At 51.3% G+C, this 20,183-nt stretch overlaps 1 protein-coding gene across 1 annotated transcript; it reads right to left on the minus strand.

Moving 5' to 3' along the window:
* Positions 1-1,179: 1,179 nt before the first annotated feature.
* Positions 1,180-3,961, minus strand: LOC136125459 (olfactory receptor 6B2-like). Its single transcript, XM_065880197.1, is given in 4 exon segments — positions 1,180-1,595; positions 1,598-2,050; positions 3,101-3,171; positions 3,852-3,961. Coding segments are annotated over 4 exon segments (1,050 nt in total).
* Between the last annotated feature and the right edge of the window lie 16,222 nt (positions 3,962-20,183).

The raw sequence follows: 20,183 nt of genomic DNA on the forward strand, positions 1-20,183 counted from the left end.
ATCAAAAGACACCATTAAGAGAATGAAAGGCAAGCCCAGACACCAGGGCATTTTTGCAGTAAATATAACCAACAGAGGGCATGGACCCGGAATACGTAAGAACTCCTGCATGTTAAAAAGAAAAAGTGACTCAATATAAAAATAGGCAAAAGACCTGATTGCAAGGGCCCTCCAGAAAGGGCACATCCGGAAGGACATTAAACCACTAAACTTACAAAAGTGCCCAGCAGCCTTGGTCATTGGAAATGCGAGTTAAGGTTGCAGAGAGAACTTCTTCTGCAACCCCGGAAGAATGGCAAATAGAGAATTCTTAGCATGCCAAGTGTTGGTAAGGATACGGAGCTACTGGAATTCTCACGCACCCACTTGGGGAAACAGTCTTGCTGTTTCTGTGAAGCCTGATCATACGTGAATCTTTCGTTGCAGGAATTGTAGGCGTAGCCTTTATGTACGCAGGTCTGGCCTAGCACACAGCTCACAACACTGTACGTACATTCATGAAAAGACACAAACCAGTTATTTATAGCGGCACTATCCATAACAGGCAGTATCCGTAATTCTATCCCCAACAGGAACATGCATAAATGTATTGTGATGTATTTGTACTGTGGGGTATTACACATTCTATGCACGTGTTATTGCTACATGCAGAAACTTTGAGGATTCACTCAGACATCATAATGAATGCAAGAAGTCAAATGTAAAATCATCCTTCATGGTCTTATTCATAAAAACGTCAAAAACGTCAAAAGTAGCATCTGGTGTTAGAAGTCCGGATAGTGGAAATCTTGGGGACGGGCTGTGAGGGTAGCTTCTGACTCTTGATCTGGGTGCTGGTGACATAAGTGTGGTTCATTTGTGAAACCAAATCCGGATGAAGACTTCTTATTTATTCACAGTTCTGTAGGGTTGCTAAGTTTCATGAAAAATTTTACTTTAAAAACGTAAAGTGGGAATTCCCTAGTGGTCCAGTGGCTAGGACTCTGCTCTTTCACTGCTGAGGGTGCGGGTTCGATTCCTGGTGGGGAAACTAGCATCCTGCAAGCTGCGTGGCACAGCCAAAAATAAACTGATTAATTAATTAATTAATTACATTGTCACTATTAAAGAAAGTAAAGTGTCCTATAAGGTGTTGTTTTTATTATCACCACAGATTAGACTATAGGACATTTAATTGTGCTACTGTGAAAGTTGACCTAAGTCCAGAGCCTTTTTCAGAGCATCCTTGAATTCTTTGTTCCTCAGACAGTAGATCAAGGGGTTGATGACTGGGGTGAGGACGGTGTAAACAGCAGAGATGAGCTTGTTGGAGCTCCGGGAATCCATGGCCTGGGGCCAGACGTACATGAATATCGAGGCCGTGTAGAAGATGGTGACCACGGTGAGGTAGGAGGCGCAGGTGGAGAAGGCTCGCCGACGGCCCGTGGCCGAGGGGACGCGCGGGACGGCCAGGGTGATGTGTCCGTAGGAAAGCATGGTGGCCATGAGCGGGAACACCAGGATGCTGAAGGTCAGGACAAAGCCGACCAGCTCGGCGGTCGAGAAGTCCGTGCGGGCCAGCTTGAGGATGGGGGAGATGTCACAGAAGACGTGCTCAGGACATTGGAGCCACAGAACGTGGTGCTGGAGATAGAGTAGACCTTGATCACAGAGATGGCGAAGCCACTCACGAAGGCGAAGGCCACCAGCTGGACACACAGCCCCATGGTCATGATGGCTTGGTAGCGGTCGCAGGCCATGGAGGCCAGGAGCACACACCCGGTGCACATCAGGGAGTTGAAGAAGTAGAGCTGAGTCATGCAGCCAATGAAGGAGATGCGTCCCCGCTGCATGAGGAAGCCGCCCAGCATCTTAGGGATGGTGTCAGACACGTACCAGATCTCCAGGGACGACAGGATGCCCGGAAAGTAGTGCATGGGCCTGTGGAGGGAGGAGCTGCCCCAGATGGTGAGGATGACGGCCAGGTTCTCCACCAGCACGAAAAGGGAGGCAGCCGGGGCCGTGAGGAAGCCCACCAGCGTGAAGGCGCTGACCTCGGTCACGTTCTCCCCTCATCCTTCCGTGTGGGGAGCCCAGGGCTGCAAACCGGCTTCGTGCCAGATGAGGGCCGAGGACGGCTGGGGAAGAAAGCACAGCTCAGCCTGGGGGTGAGTTTTGGCCCAAGGAGGGGACAGCTGGCTCCTGGAGCAGCAGGGGAGCAGAAAGTGTCTCCAAGTTAAGCCTTTGCCACTGAACATGGCGGCTCTAGGTCTCCTGGCGACCCGCGGGGCTCCAGAACGCGCTGCCCTTTTCCTCCCCCAGGCAATCTTGAAACCATCTAATTGCTCTTATAACCCAGACTTTCCCAAGGAATCTAACAACAGTAACGATGCACAGCCCTTCGCCACCAGGGTCATCTATACTAGGAGATGCTTGGTCTTTCGCCTGGTTTCAGAGATGATTGTATAAGAGGAAGGGACACCAGGAGGGCTCATGGGATGGTGGGGTGTGTGGCAGCCAAACCAGACCCCAGACCCATGGGGTCCCTCCACAGGGCTGGGGGTCTGCAGGAGAAGAAGCAGCCTCCCAGGCCAAGAGCGGAGAGTGGTTACGTGTCTATCTTTGCACCACGTCAAGGCCCTCTTAAAATATGGTAAAGGAATAAAAAGATAAAACCCCATAACATCAAAAAGATCCGGAGGGAGTATCAGCAAGGGGAGGTGTCAACACGAGTCTGGAGGAGAGAAAACAGAAGGCAGAGGGTGGCTGGGCAGCAGAGGGGAGAAGTCCAGAACATTCTCAAGGGACCTGTCGCTGAGGGAGAGGCCACCTGTCCAGCACGTGACAGGGGTGATGGCGGAGTGAAAGGGGCATGAAAACAAGGCTCCTACATGCAGTGTTTCCAGAGCAGTCCGTTGGCCGCTCCGGCACGCTCTCTCCATCCTGCAGGTGGGTCCCCCAGAGCCAGCCTCAATGCCATAAAGGAGCACCTAGACCTTATCAAGTGTCAGGTGTGTCCACATAAATCCCCCCTGAAATCCTCACCACGGCCCTGGGAGAACAAGGCTCATATTCTTCAGATGAAAATCTGAGGCTCACAGTGGAAAGTTCATGGACTTACCCAAGGTCGTGGCAGCACCAGGACACACCGGGTCCTCAAACACCAAGGCTGTGGCTCTTCCCGAGGGATGTCTACAAGAGAAAAAAGTGAACCCATTTGGGTGTGGGCTAGAAATTTGGAACTGTTAAGATGGACAGTTAGAGTTTCTGGTTGCCCCCTGACACTATTCTAACAGGTTATAAAATGCAAGTTCACAAAATAAACAGTATTGGCCAGAAGAAAAGGCAAAGATTTACGCAGTGGTTCTTTTTTTTTTTTTTTTTTTTTTTTTTTTTGCAGTACGCGGGCCTCTCACTGTTGTGGCCTCTCCCGTTGCGGAGCACAGGCTCCAGATGCACAGGCTCAGCGGCCATGGCTCACGGGCCCAGCCGCTCCACGGCATGTGGGATCCTCCCGGACCGGGGCACGAACCCGTGTTCCCTGCATCGGCAGGCGGACTCCCAACCACTGTGCCACCAGGGAAGCCCCACACCCTCACTCTGATCATCGTTTTGGAAAATCAGCACATTCCACACAGAAGCACAGATTTCTGGCTTCTCCTGAACAGTTGGAAGGGCTGGGGCAGCTTCCGTGTCCCCGTGCACCCCGAAGGGCTGGACCCTTGGGCAGGGCGAGAACGGCCCTCTCAGCAGGCGGCACCTGCAGCTCCCTTGTGGTCCGGCTCCAGCTGTGGGGTGCGGGGCTCCTGCCTCAGAGCCGAGCCGCCCCTGCAGCTCTGCTCACGCCCCCCAACCAGTCTCCTTGGGCGCACGTTTCCCGCCCTCTCTCCTCCGGGCTCTCCTGTTTGCCGCTGTCTCCGCTGAGTCCCCAGACGTCCCCGCGACTTGGCATCTCTGTCACGCCTGGACCCCTCTCGTCCATCAATGCTCAGGGGCAGCCATGGTCTGGGTTCCTGCCCCCTCGGCCCGCAGCCACCTGGCTTCTGTCCCCACGCGCCGCGGACCGGTGGCCCCCCAGATGCCAGTGACCAGCCCTTCCCTAATTTCTGGGGGATGTTTCGTTCCGTCTCCACTCGCCTCGCCTCCGCATTTGGTGCTGTGGCCCCAGCTTTCTGCTCTCACTGCCCACACTCAGCAAAGCCACCCACCTCCAGTCTCCACCAGATGACGCCCGCACCGCCCTGTCTGTCTGCAGATCCCACCCGTGCGTCCAGCCGATGACAGGAGGCCTCCACGGGCCCTGGAGTCCACGCCCTCCTCGTGTTCATCTCGGACCAGGACACCACCATCTACCCCGCTGCCCGGGCGGACACCAAGCTTCAGCTCTCCTTATCCCCGTGGCTAAGACAAGGCCGGTCCCACCCCTCCCACAGCATCACGTCTCTCCAGCAGGCTCCCTTGTCGCCACCCTCGTGGGCTTCCTCCAGCCACCGCGAGTTCAGGCTCCATCACCGCACCCGGAATGATCGTAACCAAAACTCTGACTGGTCCTCCTCCACAGTCCCTGACTCCATCTGGTCCACCCTGCGTGGGGCAGAGAGCTGCACGCAGACCCCTCTCCCAGCCGCATCCGTCCAAACACCACTCTTCTGAGCAAAGCCCTCTGCTGCCCCCTGGCTCCTGTCTGTCCCCGTCGAACGACAGAATCCTGCCCCAGGAATCACGTTCAGTCCCTGAGAGCACCTTGCTGACCTCAGGTACCCCTGCCGCCCCATCACCAGCGGAACTTGGGCGTCCGTCAGGTCTCAGCTGTGATCTCCTCCCGAGGGCTCCCTGGGCTCCCAGCACTGCTATGAGATGCCCCCAAAGGGAGAGCTCAGGATTTGGGTGCAGAAGGGAGGTGCACACTTGTGAGAGAAAGGAGGAGGAAGACCTTGTTTTGGGACGTGTTGGATCTGAGGGACCACCACGTAGAGACACAGTGAGTAGGGTCGCAATGTTCAGACCTCACGGAGGAAGCAGGGGAGGGGCCCCTACTTATCCGTCCATCTGATACTGAGCGCCCACTATTGGGGAGTGATGGTTTCAAGGTACTTGGGGTCGATGGGGAGAGAGAACAGTCGGAAACGTCTGCCTCCATGAAACGTAAGTTCTAGGGAGGGCAGGGAAGCAGACAGGACAGTAAACACCGCTCATAACACGCAGATAAGCTGCTTAGGATGTACGGAGATGGAGAGTGAGACCGGAAGGCGGGTCCGGGTTAGGGCCGTGGGGAACAAGGGTCAGTGAGAAGGCGACACCGACCCAGGGGCAAAGTCCCCACGGGGTGAGGACTGGCCAGGGGGCTACGGGGGGAGTGGGGGACACCAGGGCACCTCTGGGTGCGTGGAGGGCGGCACAGACACAGCCTGGCTGGAGCAGAGTGACACAGAGCAGTGGTTGGGGGCTCTGTCACCAAGGAAGGGGGGACGTCAGCAGAGCCTCGTGGGCCATGGGGAGGCCACTGGCTTTCACGCTGAGATGGGCAGCAGCCCTTAGCCTGCCGGGCCGGAGCAGAGGGTTTCAGGGAAGTGACTCTTAGGTTCCTCTGCATTTCTTGTTGCTCTCAAAGTTCCCAGTTATGAGGGAAATGTGTGGTCATTTCCAGCCTCATCAGAGAGGGAATCAGTGGAAATTTACATGAGGGCCAGACACAGTGGGATTGAGGGAGACAGTGGAAGGGGGCCGGAGCCAGGTGAGCAGAGGGGAGGATGCGGGGGGCCCGGAGGGGAAGATGCGGGTGAGCAGAGGGGAGGATGCAGGGCAGGAGGGGAGGATGCAGGGCAGGAGGGGAGGATGCGGGGCCGGAGGGGCGGCGGTGGGGGTAGCTCTCCCCCAAATCGGGGGTCCCTTGCACTGAGACTCAGGGCACCCCGACAAGGGACGTGAGCAAAGTGGAGACAGCACCAGCCTGCGCCCCCCCTCTCCCACCAACACCCGCTCTGGCTTTGCAGCAAACGGGGAATAGACACAAAGAGTGTTCCTGTCTGGAAACGTCCCTCCACGTCCCGTTTCAGCAGACTCCTTGTGAGGACAGGAGGGAACGGGAGAGGGCCCGGGCAGGCAGGCATGTGTCGGGGAGAGAGATGGAGAGCATCCTGTAAGTAGCTTGGGGTGGCGGGCAGGGACGAGCAGACCTTCGGCAGGGGTTCCCGCATGTTCCTAGAGTGGGGGGCGTCTCCTGGGGGGCGGACGAAGTGGGCGGTGGCAAGAGTGCCCCTCGGTGGAGAACTTCAGAGCTCAGGGGGGAGGATGCTGGAGATGCGGGGTGCAGTGGGGTGAAGCACGCGGGGAGGAAGCCCCCACCTTGTGAGATCAGGGACCTCTCAACCCCGGCCCCGCCCCAAACACTTCCCTCCGAGGGACGAGGTCCAGAGGCAGCCAGACTGGCCACTTCACCGAGGGGCAGGACCCCGCGGAAACCTACCTGGAGAGCCGCAGGTGTCCCTGGCCTCCCCGAGCCCAGCGCAGGCGGGGCGTCGCTCCTCTCTGCCCACTGGGCCCTGAGCGGGCGGCCCCCAGCGTGGCCTGTCCTGTCCTGAAGTAGCCGGTCTGGCTCTGACATCTGCCTGTTCAAAGGCGGCGCCGGAAGAAGGGCTGTTGGCCATCTCCCCATCGCGCACAGATGCGGGGCTCCAGGGTCCACTTACCCCTCCACGGAGATGTAACTGCCCACATCACCAATTAGCACAGAATCTCCCCTCCCGTCCCGGGCCTCCGGTCCCTGCTCGTGACGTCTGCTGGGCTTCGCCGCTGACACTCCCTGTGCCCTGTCCAGGTGTCCTGGCCCTTGACCGAGCTTCCTCCCCAATCCACTCAGTCTCCAGCCACACAGCACTGTCCTTACCAAGACCTATGCTACCCCTTCCTTTGGGGCTGGGGAGGGGTATGACTCCTGCTTGGGGGCAGGGGTGCTCCATGTGCCATGACCGCGGCGTGGTCCAGGGCGATGGACTCGGTGGGGACCCTGCTCTACCTCAGGGTTCATGGATGTTATTACTCACAAAGGGGCAGGGAAATTTGAGTTTCTGGCATAAGAACTTTTCCCCCATCTATGTAATCAACACACACACACCATTGTATTAGTCTCAGCCAAAACAGGCCCGTCTTGCAAACGTTTCCAAAAGATGGTTTTGTGTTGGCTGGAGAACAGGAGTGACCTAGAGACCTGTGCTTGCCCAGTGAGTCTGGGGCTGCCCTTGATGGAGAATCACTGAGCTTGGACATGGGGAGGAGCATGCAGAGGGAGGCTGTCATGCTTGTAAATAAATACCCCAACTTGCCAGTGACTTTCCTGCTCTCGGGAAAGCCAATGGAATGAAAAAAGGACGGCCGATTACAAAATGGGCGGACAGACGCTTCATCAAAGAGGATAAAAGGACGGCCAAAAGCACAGGAGAAAGTGTGCACCACCATTAGCCACAACCTCACCGCTGGCCAGGAGGCAGGGAGACTGGAACTCCCGGACACTGCTGGTGCGGCTGCAACTCTGGTCGTACCGCCACCCTGGGAAACAGCTCAGCAGTTTCTTATAAAGCTAAGTATATTTGCACAAAAACCTATGCACGAATGTTTACAGCAGCTCTTTTCATAATCGTTAAAAGCTGGAAATAACTCGGATGTCCTTTAACAAGCCAATTGTACTACGTCCACGCAACAGAAGCTAACCAACTAACGAAGAGTGTGGATCGAGCTCACATTTTTATGTTCTTGTCCATTTGGATGATGCCTTCTTACACCAGCGTGCATTTCCCTATAGCTGCTGGTAAAGTTGGGCCCCTGCTCATACACTTAGCGTCCAGCTGGCTCTCTTTCTTCAGAAACAACTGCTTAAGTCTTTTTCTTTTAAATTTATTTATTATTTTATTTTATCTTTGGCTGCATCAAGTCTTCATTGCTGCACGCGGGCTTTCTGTGGTTGCGGTGAGCAGGGGCCACTCTTCCGTGTGGTGCGCGGGCTTCTCATTGCAGTGGCTTCTCTTGTTGCAGAGCACGGGCTCTAGGCACACGGGTTTCAGTAGTTGTGGCACATGGGCTCAGTAGTTGTGGCTTGCGGGCTCTAGAGTGCAGGCTCAGTAGCTGTGGCGCACAGGCTTAGTTGCTCCGCGGCATGTGGGATCCTCCCAGACCAGGGCTCGAACCCATGTCCCCTGCATCGGCAGGCGGACTCTCAACCACTGCGCCACCAGGGAAGCCCCTACTTAAGTCTTTTACTTGTCTTTTTTTAAATTTTTATTGGAATATAGTTGCTTTACAATGTTGTGTTAGTTCCAGGTACACAGCAAAGTGAATCAGTTCTACATGCACATGTATCCACTCTTTTCTAGTTTCTTCTCCCATATAGGTCATTACAGAGTACTGAGTGGAGTTCCCTGTGCTACACAGTAGGTCCTCATTAGTTATCTATTTTATATATGGTAGAGTGTATGTGTCACTGCCAGTCTCCCAGTCCATCCCTCCCCTCCTTCCGCCCTATCCTCTTAACCCCTGGTGAAAGACTTAAGTCTTTTACTTGTTTTTAATTGAACTCACTGTATTTCTTTCATTGATTTGAATTCTGTGTTCATAACTTCAGGTGTTTTTGGTAATTTATTTGTATTACAAGTATATTCTCCACTCTGTATATTGGTATATTCTCCATTCTTCATCCTCTCACTAATTTCTTCTGATGAAGTCCTGGGCACCAGTCTGTCTGGGGGCCCATCCCTTCCCTACTGAGTCCATGGGACTTGGGGCAAGACCACCTGTTCCTAACTCCTGGGAGAGTATTAACTAGTCTAAGCCTGTATACTAAGAGTGGTTGTTACATCCATTTGCCCTCAACAGATCCACAAGAACCCAGAATTCAGAAAACCAGCTCACAGCGTTGCCTTGGAAAGAGTTCAGCTTCAGGTAGACGTGTGACCTAAGTTGGTCCATGGTGCTGATAGAGGGAAGTTACTCATTAATGGAGAGATGCCTTCTCCCTTATCAGTCTCACTCATTCACGTTTTCTTTTAGGTTGGCACTGTTCAAGAACTGTTTGTTCTCTCAAAGTCACAGGGGGTCTCCCGTGTCCTATTTGGGAGGCTATCTGGACTTCCCTCCTTGCAGACGACATTTATGCATTCCTTTGCCCTCAGGTATTATCTTTCTTTCTCTCCATTTGTCATCGATTTTAGTCCAAACTTTTCCACCTTTGCAAGGGACATTAGTTTCAGCCCCTGTGCCACTCCAGAATCCTGGCAGCAATGCCAGTCCAGCAAGGGCCTCCTCCTCAGCCAGCTCCCCCAACATGGGGGGGGCACCCAAGGGCAGAGTCCATGGGCCTCCTCAACCAGCGACCACACCACTGCATTCCCCGCCCGCTCCAATGTTTCCAGAGACAATGGGGCACAATTCACCCCATCTCCCTCGGAAATTCTGGCCTAGAGGTTTAAAGCACCCTTATAGGTTCTTGCTGAGGGGCCTTCCCTGCTTCCAGTACCTGCAGTGGCAGCCCTGGTCCCAGGACCACTGCACAGGAAAAGGAAAGTTGAGAACTGCATCTCCCCTCCCCCTCCCCCAGCAAAGGAGGGGGCTACTGAGTAGGGACCCTCTCCTGGCCTCCCTCGTGCTGAGAGGGAGCCAGTGCTACGTACCCTTTAAACGAGCGTTTCGACGACCCATCCAGCTCCCCATCAAACCACTCCTCTGAGGATGAAATGCTACACGATGTATCCACCGGATACGGTGTCTCTTTGCCACTGTTGGACACCGTGGGCTGTAAGCGTGTTCCCTGGTTTGAAGAAACGTAGCTCCGCGGTCCAATCGGGACAGTACCTTAGTTCCAGTCTTTTTACAGTGTCTCAGCATTTTCACCTACCGTCAGGTGTGCAAAGCCTCGTCCGGAGTGTCTCTTCCCATCAGGACCCGTTTACAGCCTCCTGGAGTGCCGGGACGGGATGCTGCCCTCCCTAAACCAAGATGCTTATGGTTGGTCAGTCAAGCGATGGTCATAGGACGTTGTCCGCGCGGCAGCGGTATCTGGCCACTCTGCATATGGCCCTAAAGCCAGCCGTAGGCAAAGAGGCTCCCAGCGCGTGAATACGAGGAACCGGTCCTCCCGCCCCCAGGCAGCGTGCTCCTGAGGGTCCATTTCCAGGTCATCGTGGAACTCCCTCCGTATCGCAGTGTTTCTCTGACATCGCCCAAGACATTATGGTTATCTCCGGCTTCAGGACTATTTTACGTCCTCAGTCTCAGGGACACTCGCACTCAGTGCCCAACAGCAACTGGTGATTGGCTCTCAGATGGTGTGTGCCATCACCGCTGGGTCTGGAGCCGTCCTGGTCCAAAATCCCAGTGTTTGCCACTGGGCGGCACTCACGGGCTTCAGCCATGAGCTCCAGCCTGCCAAGTGTGACTTACAGATTCTTCCAGAGTCATGACTGAGTGGGGATCATCAGGGCCAAGGGCATGGCAGAGCTACTGCTTTTTGCGACTCAGATGTAACCTGCTGTCGTTTAGTCCCCCAGTCAAACATGGCCTTCTTTAGGGTGTGGACTGGAGCTAGCCGGATTCCCAAATGTGGCATTTGCGTCCTCCAAACAACCCAACCATGCACGGTGTTTCTCCTAAGTTCCAGGGATAGGCAAGGACTGCAGTTTGTTTTCAGTTGCCTGTGGGATGTCAAGAGTGGCTTCTCCCAAGAATTTCACTGTCTGGTCTGGCCCTTCCGTCTTTGCTGGAAACATCAGCCAGCCTCTGTTAATCACGTGTATCAGCATCGCACATGTCAGGCCCAGCTTGCCCTTCAGTGTCCGATGTTATTTTGGCGATACTTGCTCTTTCCGAACAACCCTGGCCATCCTACCCAGACACTTTGGTGGGACTCTCTCACTCAGGCTAGTGCCCTCTGGGGGGCTGTTCTCGTCCCTCATCTCTCTGTAATCATTTGCCCTCCCTCGGTGACCTCCAAGATCACTATCTCCGTATGAGGTCGTCCAGTCTCCGCCACCCCCATCCGTAAGGCACAAATACTAAGTGTACAGCTCAGTGATTCTCATGAAAATCCCCGTGAAACTACCATGCATGTCAAGACTGAAAACACTTTCAGAACCAAAGAAGGCCCGCTTTTTTGTGTTCCTTTCCAATTAATACCTTGCTCCGAGGGTGACGACTATTCTGATCTCTAACAACATAAACTGCTTTTGTCTGCTTTTGAACATTATAAAAATGGGATTACATAATGCACACTCTTTTGTCTGGCTCATTGGTCTCACCGCAGAGCCCGTGAAAGTCATCCACGCTGTTGCATGTAGCAGTGCTTCATTCTTTCCCACTGCTGCCTAGCATTCTACCACATAGATATACAAAACTTATTTATCCTCTCTACTGTTCATAGCCATTTGAGTTGTTTCACCTTGGGAGCTATTATGACTCAAGCTGCTATGAGCAATCTTTTGTATATCTTTTGATGGTTGTAAGTACTGATTTATATTGCAAATATACCAAGTAAACTAAAATTGCTGGGTCACATGTTTAACTTTAGTCGATAATGCCAGTTAAGAAGACTTCATGACTGTTTATACAGAAAATTTCAAAGAATCTATAAAATATCTCTTAGAACAATAAATAAGCTTGGGCTTCCCCGGTGGCGCAGTGGTTGAGAGTCCGCCTGCCGATGCAGGGGACACGGGTTCGTGCCCCGGTCCGGGAAGATCCCATGTGCCGCGGAGCGGCTGGGCCCGTGAGCCATGGCCGCTGAGCCTGCGCGTCCGGAGCCTGTGCTCCGCAACGGGAGAGGCCGCAACAGTGAGGGGCCCACGTACCGCAAAGTAAATAAATAAATAAATAAGCTTAGCAAAATTTCAGGATACAAAGTAGGCATACAAAATATTTATATACTAGCAATAATATTTATATATACTAGCAATAAACAATTGGAATTGAAATTTTAAAAGTACCATTTACAATAGCACCAGAGAAATGAAATGCTTCAGTGTACATCTAACAAAATAAGCACAAGACATATTCGCACAAAATTATAAACACTAATTTTAAAATTAAAGAAAGCCTAAATAAATGGAGAGATAATTTTTGGTCACGAATTGGAATATTCTATACTGTTAAGACATCAATTCACCCAAATATGATCTATAGATTCAGTCAATGCAAACCCAATCAAAATTCTCACAGATTTTCTTTTTTGGGGTACATATTTATGAGCTAATTCTAGAATTTACATAGAAACTCAAAGAAACTAGAATAGCTCTGTTATCTATTACCGATTAATAAATTACCCCAAAATTAGAGGCTAAAAAAACCAAAAACAAACAAAACAAAGCAACAAGACATTTATCATCTTACAGTTTCTGTGGGTCAGGAATGTGGAAGCAGCTTAGCAGGGTTGTTCTGGCTCAAGGTCTCTCTTGAGGCAGAAATCAAATGTCGTTCTGGGCTGTCGTCATCTAAAGGCTCAACTGGGGGAGTATCCACTCCCAAGATCACCCGTGTCCACAGACAAGACTCAAAAGTTCTACTTCCCAGCTCATTAAAAGAAAAGCATCTTTTCGACAGTACTAATGACATTGCAGTTGACTTCCTCCAGAATAAGCAATAAGAGACAGAAACAGAGAGAGAGAGAGAGAGAGAGAGAGAGAGAGAGCGGGAGATGGGGAGAAGAAAACCCCAAGGTGGAAGCCAGAGTCGTTTCATAATCTAATCTCAGAAGTACATCCCATATTTCTGTGTATTCTATTCATCTGATTCATTTCTATCCCACATGAATAACACACTCCTCATTCCGTCCCAGGGTTCCCCAAATCTCATCCCATTACGGCATCAGCTCTAAGTCTAGAATCTTGTCATTTATATTAGGCCCACATGCGGATGAGGCTCCTCAGGTGTAGTTGCTTCATTACGGCTCACTGAGTACAGTCTTTCTCCATCTGTAGACTTGTACAACTAGAGAGAGAAGTTATTTGCATCCCCGCACACCAAGACACAATGGTGGGTCAGGAATAAGACAATGTCTACAGACATTCCTGTACACAAAGGAAGGAAACGGAGAGCACGAAGGTGTCACTGGACCACAGCAGGTTTCAAATCTAGCTGGGAAATTCTGCAAGTTCCTTAATTATGTCTGGACCGCCTGGGAATCATCCTCTCCGGCTCTCCGCTCTGCCCTCTGGGTTCTCAGTTCTGCTGTTTGACCCATCTTTCCTTTCACATGAAAGGTGTAAAATGTTTTTAGCTAAATAGCTCTCTCACTCTGACTTCTGCCAATACCCACAGTTCCGGGGACCGGAAGGCCTCTCCGCGTTCTGATTTATCACCGTCCTCCTCACGGCTAGCTGGTGCTGCTTCCACATACTTAACTCTTTTAAGAACCTGGAAGGTGTCCTGCAAATCTTGGGGCTCCTTGAGGCAACTCCTTCTATCCTTTGGCATTCTGCTGGCAGACAATGTCCTTGTGCCTCACAGAGGTACCATCGTGTGAGTAAAGGGGGCTTTGGGGCGTAGCCTTACTCTCTTCTGAAAGAGTGTTTATGACTGAGGCACCACTTTAGATCCTTCTAAGATCTTAACAAAGGATTTCATGGTCACACCCTTGGCTTGATTTCTTTCCCCGTTTTCCTAGCAGTGCCCTGGATTTGAGTTTTTCTTAGAGCTCATCTCTTTTTTTTTTTTTTTTGCGGTACGCGGGCCTCTCACTGTTGTGGCCTCTCCCATAGCGGAGCACAGGCTCCGGACGCGCAGGCCTAGCGGCCATGGCTCACGGGCACAGCCGCTCCGCGGCATGGGGGATCCTCCCGGACCGGGGCACGAACCCGCGTCCCCTGCATCGGCAGGCGGCCTCTCAACCACTGCGCCACCAGGGAAGCCCAGAGCTCATCTCTTAACTGAAGCACCATTTGTCATCTGGAGAAAATGAGAATTTTCAAAACCACAGATTCCTGGCTCCTTTTTGTTTAATAGCATTTAATTTAGTTTATCTATATCCTCTTGCATTTTACCACAAGGATCAAAAAGAAAACAGGCGGCACCTCCAACGCTTTGCTTGGAAATCTCCTTAGCAAGACACCTCAATTCATCAACCGTAACTCCTACTTGCCCCATTAACGCAGGTAATAGCAGTAACAAACTTTCTGCCACCACAAAACTGGTGTCCCCTTCTCTACAGTTTCCAAGAAAACACCCCTCACATTCCTGTAGGCCCTTATCAAAGACCATGCAGCTTCTATAAATAGCTTCCTCAAGGCACCCTAGACTTTCACAAATACCTCATCAAAGCTCAATGCCTGGTTCTAAAGCCACTCCTACATTTTAGCATTTTGTTATGGAAGCACCCACTTCCAGGCGCCAAAATCTGTTCTAGATATCTATTAATGCACAACAAATTACCCCAAATTTAGTAGCTTAAGACAAACACATTTATTATCTCACAGAGTTACCGAGGGTCTCCCACCTGGGAACAGCTTAGCTGTAACACTTCGAATTCAATCTAAGTTTTGGCTGAAGCTGCGATCAGCTGAAATACCCACTTCCAAGCTCACTCATGTGATTGTGAACAGATGTCAGTTCCTCACTGGATAACTCACTTCCTTGCCAAGTGGATCTCTCTATATGGTGCTTGAGTGTCCCGACACTATGAAAGCTGTCTCACCTCAGAGAAAATGACGAGGGAGACAGAGGAGAGAGAGATAAAGAAAGAGATCAAATGAGAAACCACAGTCTTTACATAACTAACCTATTCTTGGAAGAATCACATCATCACTTCTGCTATGTTCTACTCATTAGAAGGAAGTAACAAAGTTCTCAAGGGAAGGGAACTGAACAAAAGCATGAAACCAGGAGGCAGAGATCTTCTGGGGGCCTTCTTGGAAGTTGCCTACCGACCACACAAATCATAGACTGGAAGAAAAAATATATATACACATATATATTTTGCTACCGGTCCTTATTTAAAATTATAAACATATATAAATATACATATGGAGAGAGAAAGAGAGGCATTACATAATGATAAAGGGGTCAATTCTCTAAGAAGATATAACAAACTTTAATGTGTATGCACCAAACAACACAGCATCAAAATGCATGAGGTAAATGTTGTAGAACTGCCAGGAGAAACAGATGAATTCATTTTTACAGCTGGAGATGTCAACACTCCTCTATCAGAAATGGGTGAATCTAGCTGGCAGGAAATTAGTAAGGACATAGCTGAAAACAACGCTATCAATCACTATAATGGACATCTACAGATTACTTCATCAACAACAGTAGAAGACACATTATTCTCAAACTTGCTTGGAACATTCACCACGATAGATCACCCGCTGGTCTGTGAAAAAAACCTTAACACATTTAAAATAAAAGAAATCTTACAGTTTCTACCTTCAGCCCACCATGGAATAAACTAGAAATCAGTAACAGGAAGATAGCTGGAAATTTTCAAAATATGTGGATATTAAACAACCTACTCCTAAATAACATATGGGTCAAAGAAGAAATCTCAAGAGAAGTTTAAATATATTTTGAACTAAATGAAAATGAAACACAACTCATCAGAGTTTGTGGAGTACCGTGAAAACGTACATTAGAATACAAGAAAGATCTACTATCAATCATCTAAGGCTACACCTTAGGGAAACAAGAGAAAATTAAATCCAAAGTAAGCAGGAGGAAAGAAATAATACAAGTTAGAGCAGAAATTAATGAAATTAAAAGCAGAAAAACAAGAGGGGAAAATAATGAAACCAAAAGTTGGCACTTTGAAAATATCAATAAAATTGATAAGCCTCTATCCAAGCTAACTAAGAAAAAGACGAAGAGGACAAAAATTACTAATATCAGAAATGACAAGAACAGAACTACAGATACCATGGACATTAAAAGGATAACGAAAGACTACTAAAACAACCCTGTGCTAAACAATCTGACAACCCAGGTGAAATGAAATGGGCTGATTCCTTGACTCAATCTTCCAAAACTCACACAAGAGGAAACTGACAACCTTGTTATGGCTGTCTCTTTTAAAGAAATTAAAACAATAACTGATAACCTTCCAAAACACAAAGCACCAAACCCAGATGGGTTCACTGGTGAATTCTACCGAACATTCAAGACAGAAATTGTGCCAGGGCGCACCGCAAGGAACACTAGCCCCCGTTCGCCACAACTAGAGAAAGCCCGCATGCAGCAACGAAGACCCAACGCGGCCAAAAATAAATTAATTAATTAAAAAAAAAAGAAATTGTGCCAATTCTCTGTAATTCTCTGTAATTTCTTTCAGAGGATAGAAGCAGAGGGAACAATTCCCAACTCATTCTATGAGGCCAGCGTTTTTCTAATACCAAAACCAGATGTAAACATTACATGTGAATGGGGGGTGGTGGCAAACTTCAGTACATAACACAAAGAGCTTTTTTTCCCATATAAATTCGTTTATTTATTTGCGGTGTGCGTGGGCTTCTCATGGCGGCGGCTTCTCTTGCTGTGGAGCACGGGTTCTAGGCGCACGGGCTCAGTAGTTGTGGCTCGCGGGATCTAGAGCGCAGGCTCAGTAGTTGTGGTGCACGGGCTTAGTTGCTCCGCAGCATGTGGGATCTTCCCGGACCAGGCATTGAACCCGTGTCCCCTGCATTGGCAGGTGGATTCTTAACCACTGCGCCACCACCAGGGAAGTCCCACAAAGAGTTTTAAAGAAGAAAAAATATTAATGATAATACCTACCTTGCAGAGCGGTTGTAAGGATTAAGTGATAAAATGAGGTAAAGATCTGAGCAGGGAGCCTCACCCACACTAAAGAAGAGCGAGCCACAATCCTCGCTCACAGTATGCTCTCCAAAGCCATGTTGCTTTGACTACACTCTTTGGGCCTGTTAACCAGTAATACGCGTAGGTCACGGCTCACGCCGAAGTGAAGTTACTAGGGAGGGGTGGGGGGACTTTATCGATTAATGCGTTCGTTTTTACTCTGGATTTTGGCCCTTCAAGTCAATGTGAAAGGACGTTGCTCTGTCATTTCCCTGATTGTCCAGCATCTTGTCGGACGCTCAGTGGCCATTTGCATGTTTCCACGTATCCATTTTTCATTCCTGTCTTTTGCCCACATTTGCATTAGGTTGCCTGAGTTTTACTGTCGGTTTGTAGGAGTTCTTTATATATTGTGAATGAGTCCTTCGGGAGCTACATATACTGTAATACTGCCACAATTGCAGTCCGACTATTCCTCAATGGCTTCTTTTGCTGAGCAGAAATTCTTCGTTTTTTCTTGAGCTGGGTGTTTCTATCACCTCCACTCGTGCACATGGGAAATGCAGAGGCAAGGAAGTTCACGAATTTCGAGATAGAACCACGACCCGGGCCTGAGTGTCCGAAGCAGGGCGCTCCACTGCGCTGCTCCAGGGCGAAGGCCGCTCCGTCCCCTCGGAGGGCCGGTCCAGGCAGGTCTTGTCACCTCCAAGAGCCTCAGCTTATTCACGCACAAACTGAGCACACGACCCTCCCCTCTGGAACATTCTGAGGACTGGATGGATATAAACGCTGCGCTCTAAGTTGGCTTTCAATGAAAGGCACCTTTGGAGCATTCTTCGGCTCGTCAGCAAGATGCTAAGTAAAGGAAAACTACAGCGGACTGTCCAAATGCTCTTCTCACAGCAGGTCTGGTGGTTTTCCTGTCTCAGCAGCAAAAGTTCCAGCAGGTTCCTTCAACATTTATTTAACTGCGCTGGGCACAGTTGGGGACAGAACTGAGCCTTACAAGTGACAGGATAAATTAAGTCTCAGCAAAATAAATGTTAAAGTTGAAAGTCAAAGGAAAAAAATAAAAAACAAACGAGAGCAACAGCAGCGGCCATGGACTGCCGGCTGGAGCGATCAGCTGGGTCCCCACACGGGCCCCTTCCGACAGGAAGCCTCCATCTGCCGACCCCAGGTGCCCTTCGGCGGTGCAGAGTTGTCTCTGTGCTGCCAGGACGTGGGCCAGTTCTCAGGGGAGCAGAAAACGCTGCGGTGCGGGGCAGGCTCCCGCTGAAGACGGCCCAGCGCGCCTTCCTCCAGGCAAGGCCCACCCGGCCTGCAGGTCTCAGCCAGGCCCTGACAGTCTCTCCAAACTCAGGAATTCAGCCATGAAATCCATCCCTCCTTTAGAGCTAATGTCCCTGACCTCGAAGGCCAGGCCTTCCTTCTCTGCTTCGGCTGCAAACCGAGGACCAGAGGAAACGGAGTGGGACCCCAGCTTGGGGCGGACGTAGGAGACAGGAAGAGCCGTGTGAGCGCTGTCCTCCGCCCCAGCACCCCTCACTGCTCGGGGGGCCCCCTCGCCACCCTGCTGTCGGCCCACCTGCCCACCTCTGGGCCCTGCACACACCTGGGCCGCTCTCTCCCTCCTCTCCTGAGGTTCCCTCTCCCATTTACCTCAAGGAACGGGGATGGCCCCTGGCTGCCTGCCCTCACACCTGCCCGCACACCTGCCCTCACACCTGCCCACACACCTGCTCTCACACCTGCCCTCACACCTTTACGGTGTTTTCACAGGCTCTTTGCTTGTTGTCCTTTCCCACAGGGCTGTGAGCTCCATCTTTTGTGAAACTTTCACACACACACATCTGATCATATATACACACACACGTATCATCATAACCCGTGGGCTACGGTGGGTGTACAGGAGGTGTGCACACACACTCACCCCCAAAATGCACCTCTTTACACACCCGAGAGGCAAGTTCTATACATCAGATGAACAGGTATAAACGTGCCCGGTAACAGCCCACCTCCTGCATCTCAGCTTCCCCATCCACAGGGCCCTATGGAACCCCCTCCAGGTCAAAGGCCACTCGGTCTAGGGGGTGCAGGGCTCCCCGTGGTGTGCATGCACCAATGCTTCTTCAAGCGACGATCGTTCACTCTTTCCATGGTCTGTTGCCAGGAGGGAAAATGCTGGGACCAACCTCCTGTCCTGGTTCCACCGGGTCTCCAGTCTTCATCATGGCCACGTCCCACGGTCCCCCCACCCCGCATCAGCGTGGGCAGCCTTCCATCACTCAGAGCCCTTGCCCTCCAGTGAGTAAAGCGGCGCCTTGCTGCCTTAATGGACGTTTACCAACCTCTTGTGATTCTGAGCACCTTGAAGTACTTACTGGCCCTTTGAACTTGTTCTGCAAACCGACTTTTCAGTAACCTGTGCCCATCATTTTCCAACGCGTCACCTCCTTCGTGCCACTTTGTCAAAGTTCTCTACATCTGCAAATGCGATCACTTCAGCCCTTTGTCCGGGAGCCAGGTTTCCTGTATTCCTTCCAAATCTGCTGGTTGTCTCCTGGCTTTGTTCGTGGTCTCTGCGGAGAGAGAACGCAGCCCTTGACGAAGGGCCACAGTCCAGCACCTCTCTGCCTCCCAAACGCTGAGTCACCTGGGGCAAATCACTCGCACGATGAGAAGACAGTGTTTGTTCAAGGATAGGGACTTAGGGAAGGAAAAAACCCAAGCACAGAGCACAAGGCGTTCCTGTGACTCACGAACGTGAAAACAACACTGCAGCTCATGTTCAAGGCACCTGCTCCACCACACACAGCGCGCTGTTTCAGGTGCAACTCGAATTCACTCAGTGACCCCTCTCGTACCCGCACGGGGAAGGTGTTCACGGTACCCTCACTTCACAGGCTCAGAGGCTGCGGGTGTCCCAAGACCACCCAGGGGGAGTCGAGCTCCAGGGACGCTGTTCGCCACGGCCTCGGCTTGAGAGCTCCTCTTCTCCCCCCTCCCTCTCCGCATCCCCGTCTCAATCAGAGCTGAGGCCAGGACATTTCTGGGGGCAAAGGAGGGGGCGGTCTTGTTTGGCAGGGCCTGTTTGACCCCGGTGAGGTCTGGCCTGTCCCACCTCCGGGGTCTCTGAATTGAGGGTCTCACACGGCAGCCTCTCTCTGGCCAGGTGTGACCTGAGTCCCAGGCTTTCCCTGTGAGTCACGCGTGGGCAGTTCCTGGGGCCTGGAGTTCGGTGCCCTGGCCCTGAAGCCACGAGGCACCGGCGTGGAGCTCCAGGCAGGCGCTCTGCACCCCTCTGGGTCAGGCTTCTCCCCTCCCAGCAGCACCAGGACTCAGTTATTACACCGCTGTCTGTTTACATGGATCAGACATGCACCGAGCACCTGCCACGTGGGGGACACTCTGCTCAGCTGCAGGGACAAAGGGACCAGCTG

Source organism: Phocoena phocoena, chromosome 7 (genome assembly GCF_963924675.1).
Source record: "Phocoena phocoena chromosome 7, mPhoPho1.1, whole genome shotgun sequence".
Classification (NCBI taxonomy): domain Eukaryota; kingdom Metazoa; phylum Chordata; class Mammalia; order Artiodactyla; family Phocoenidae; genus Phocoena; species Phocoena phocoena.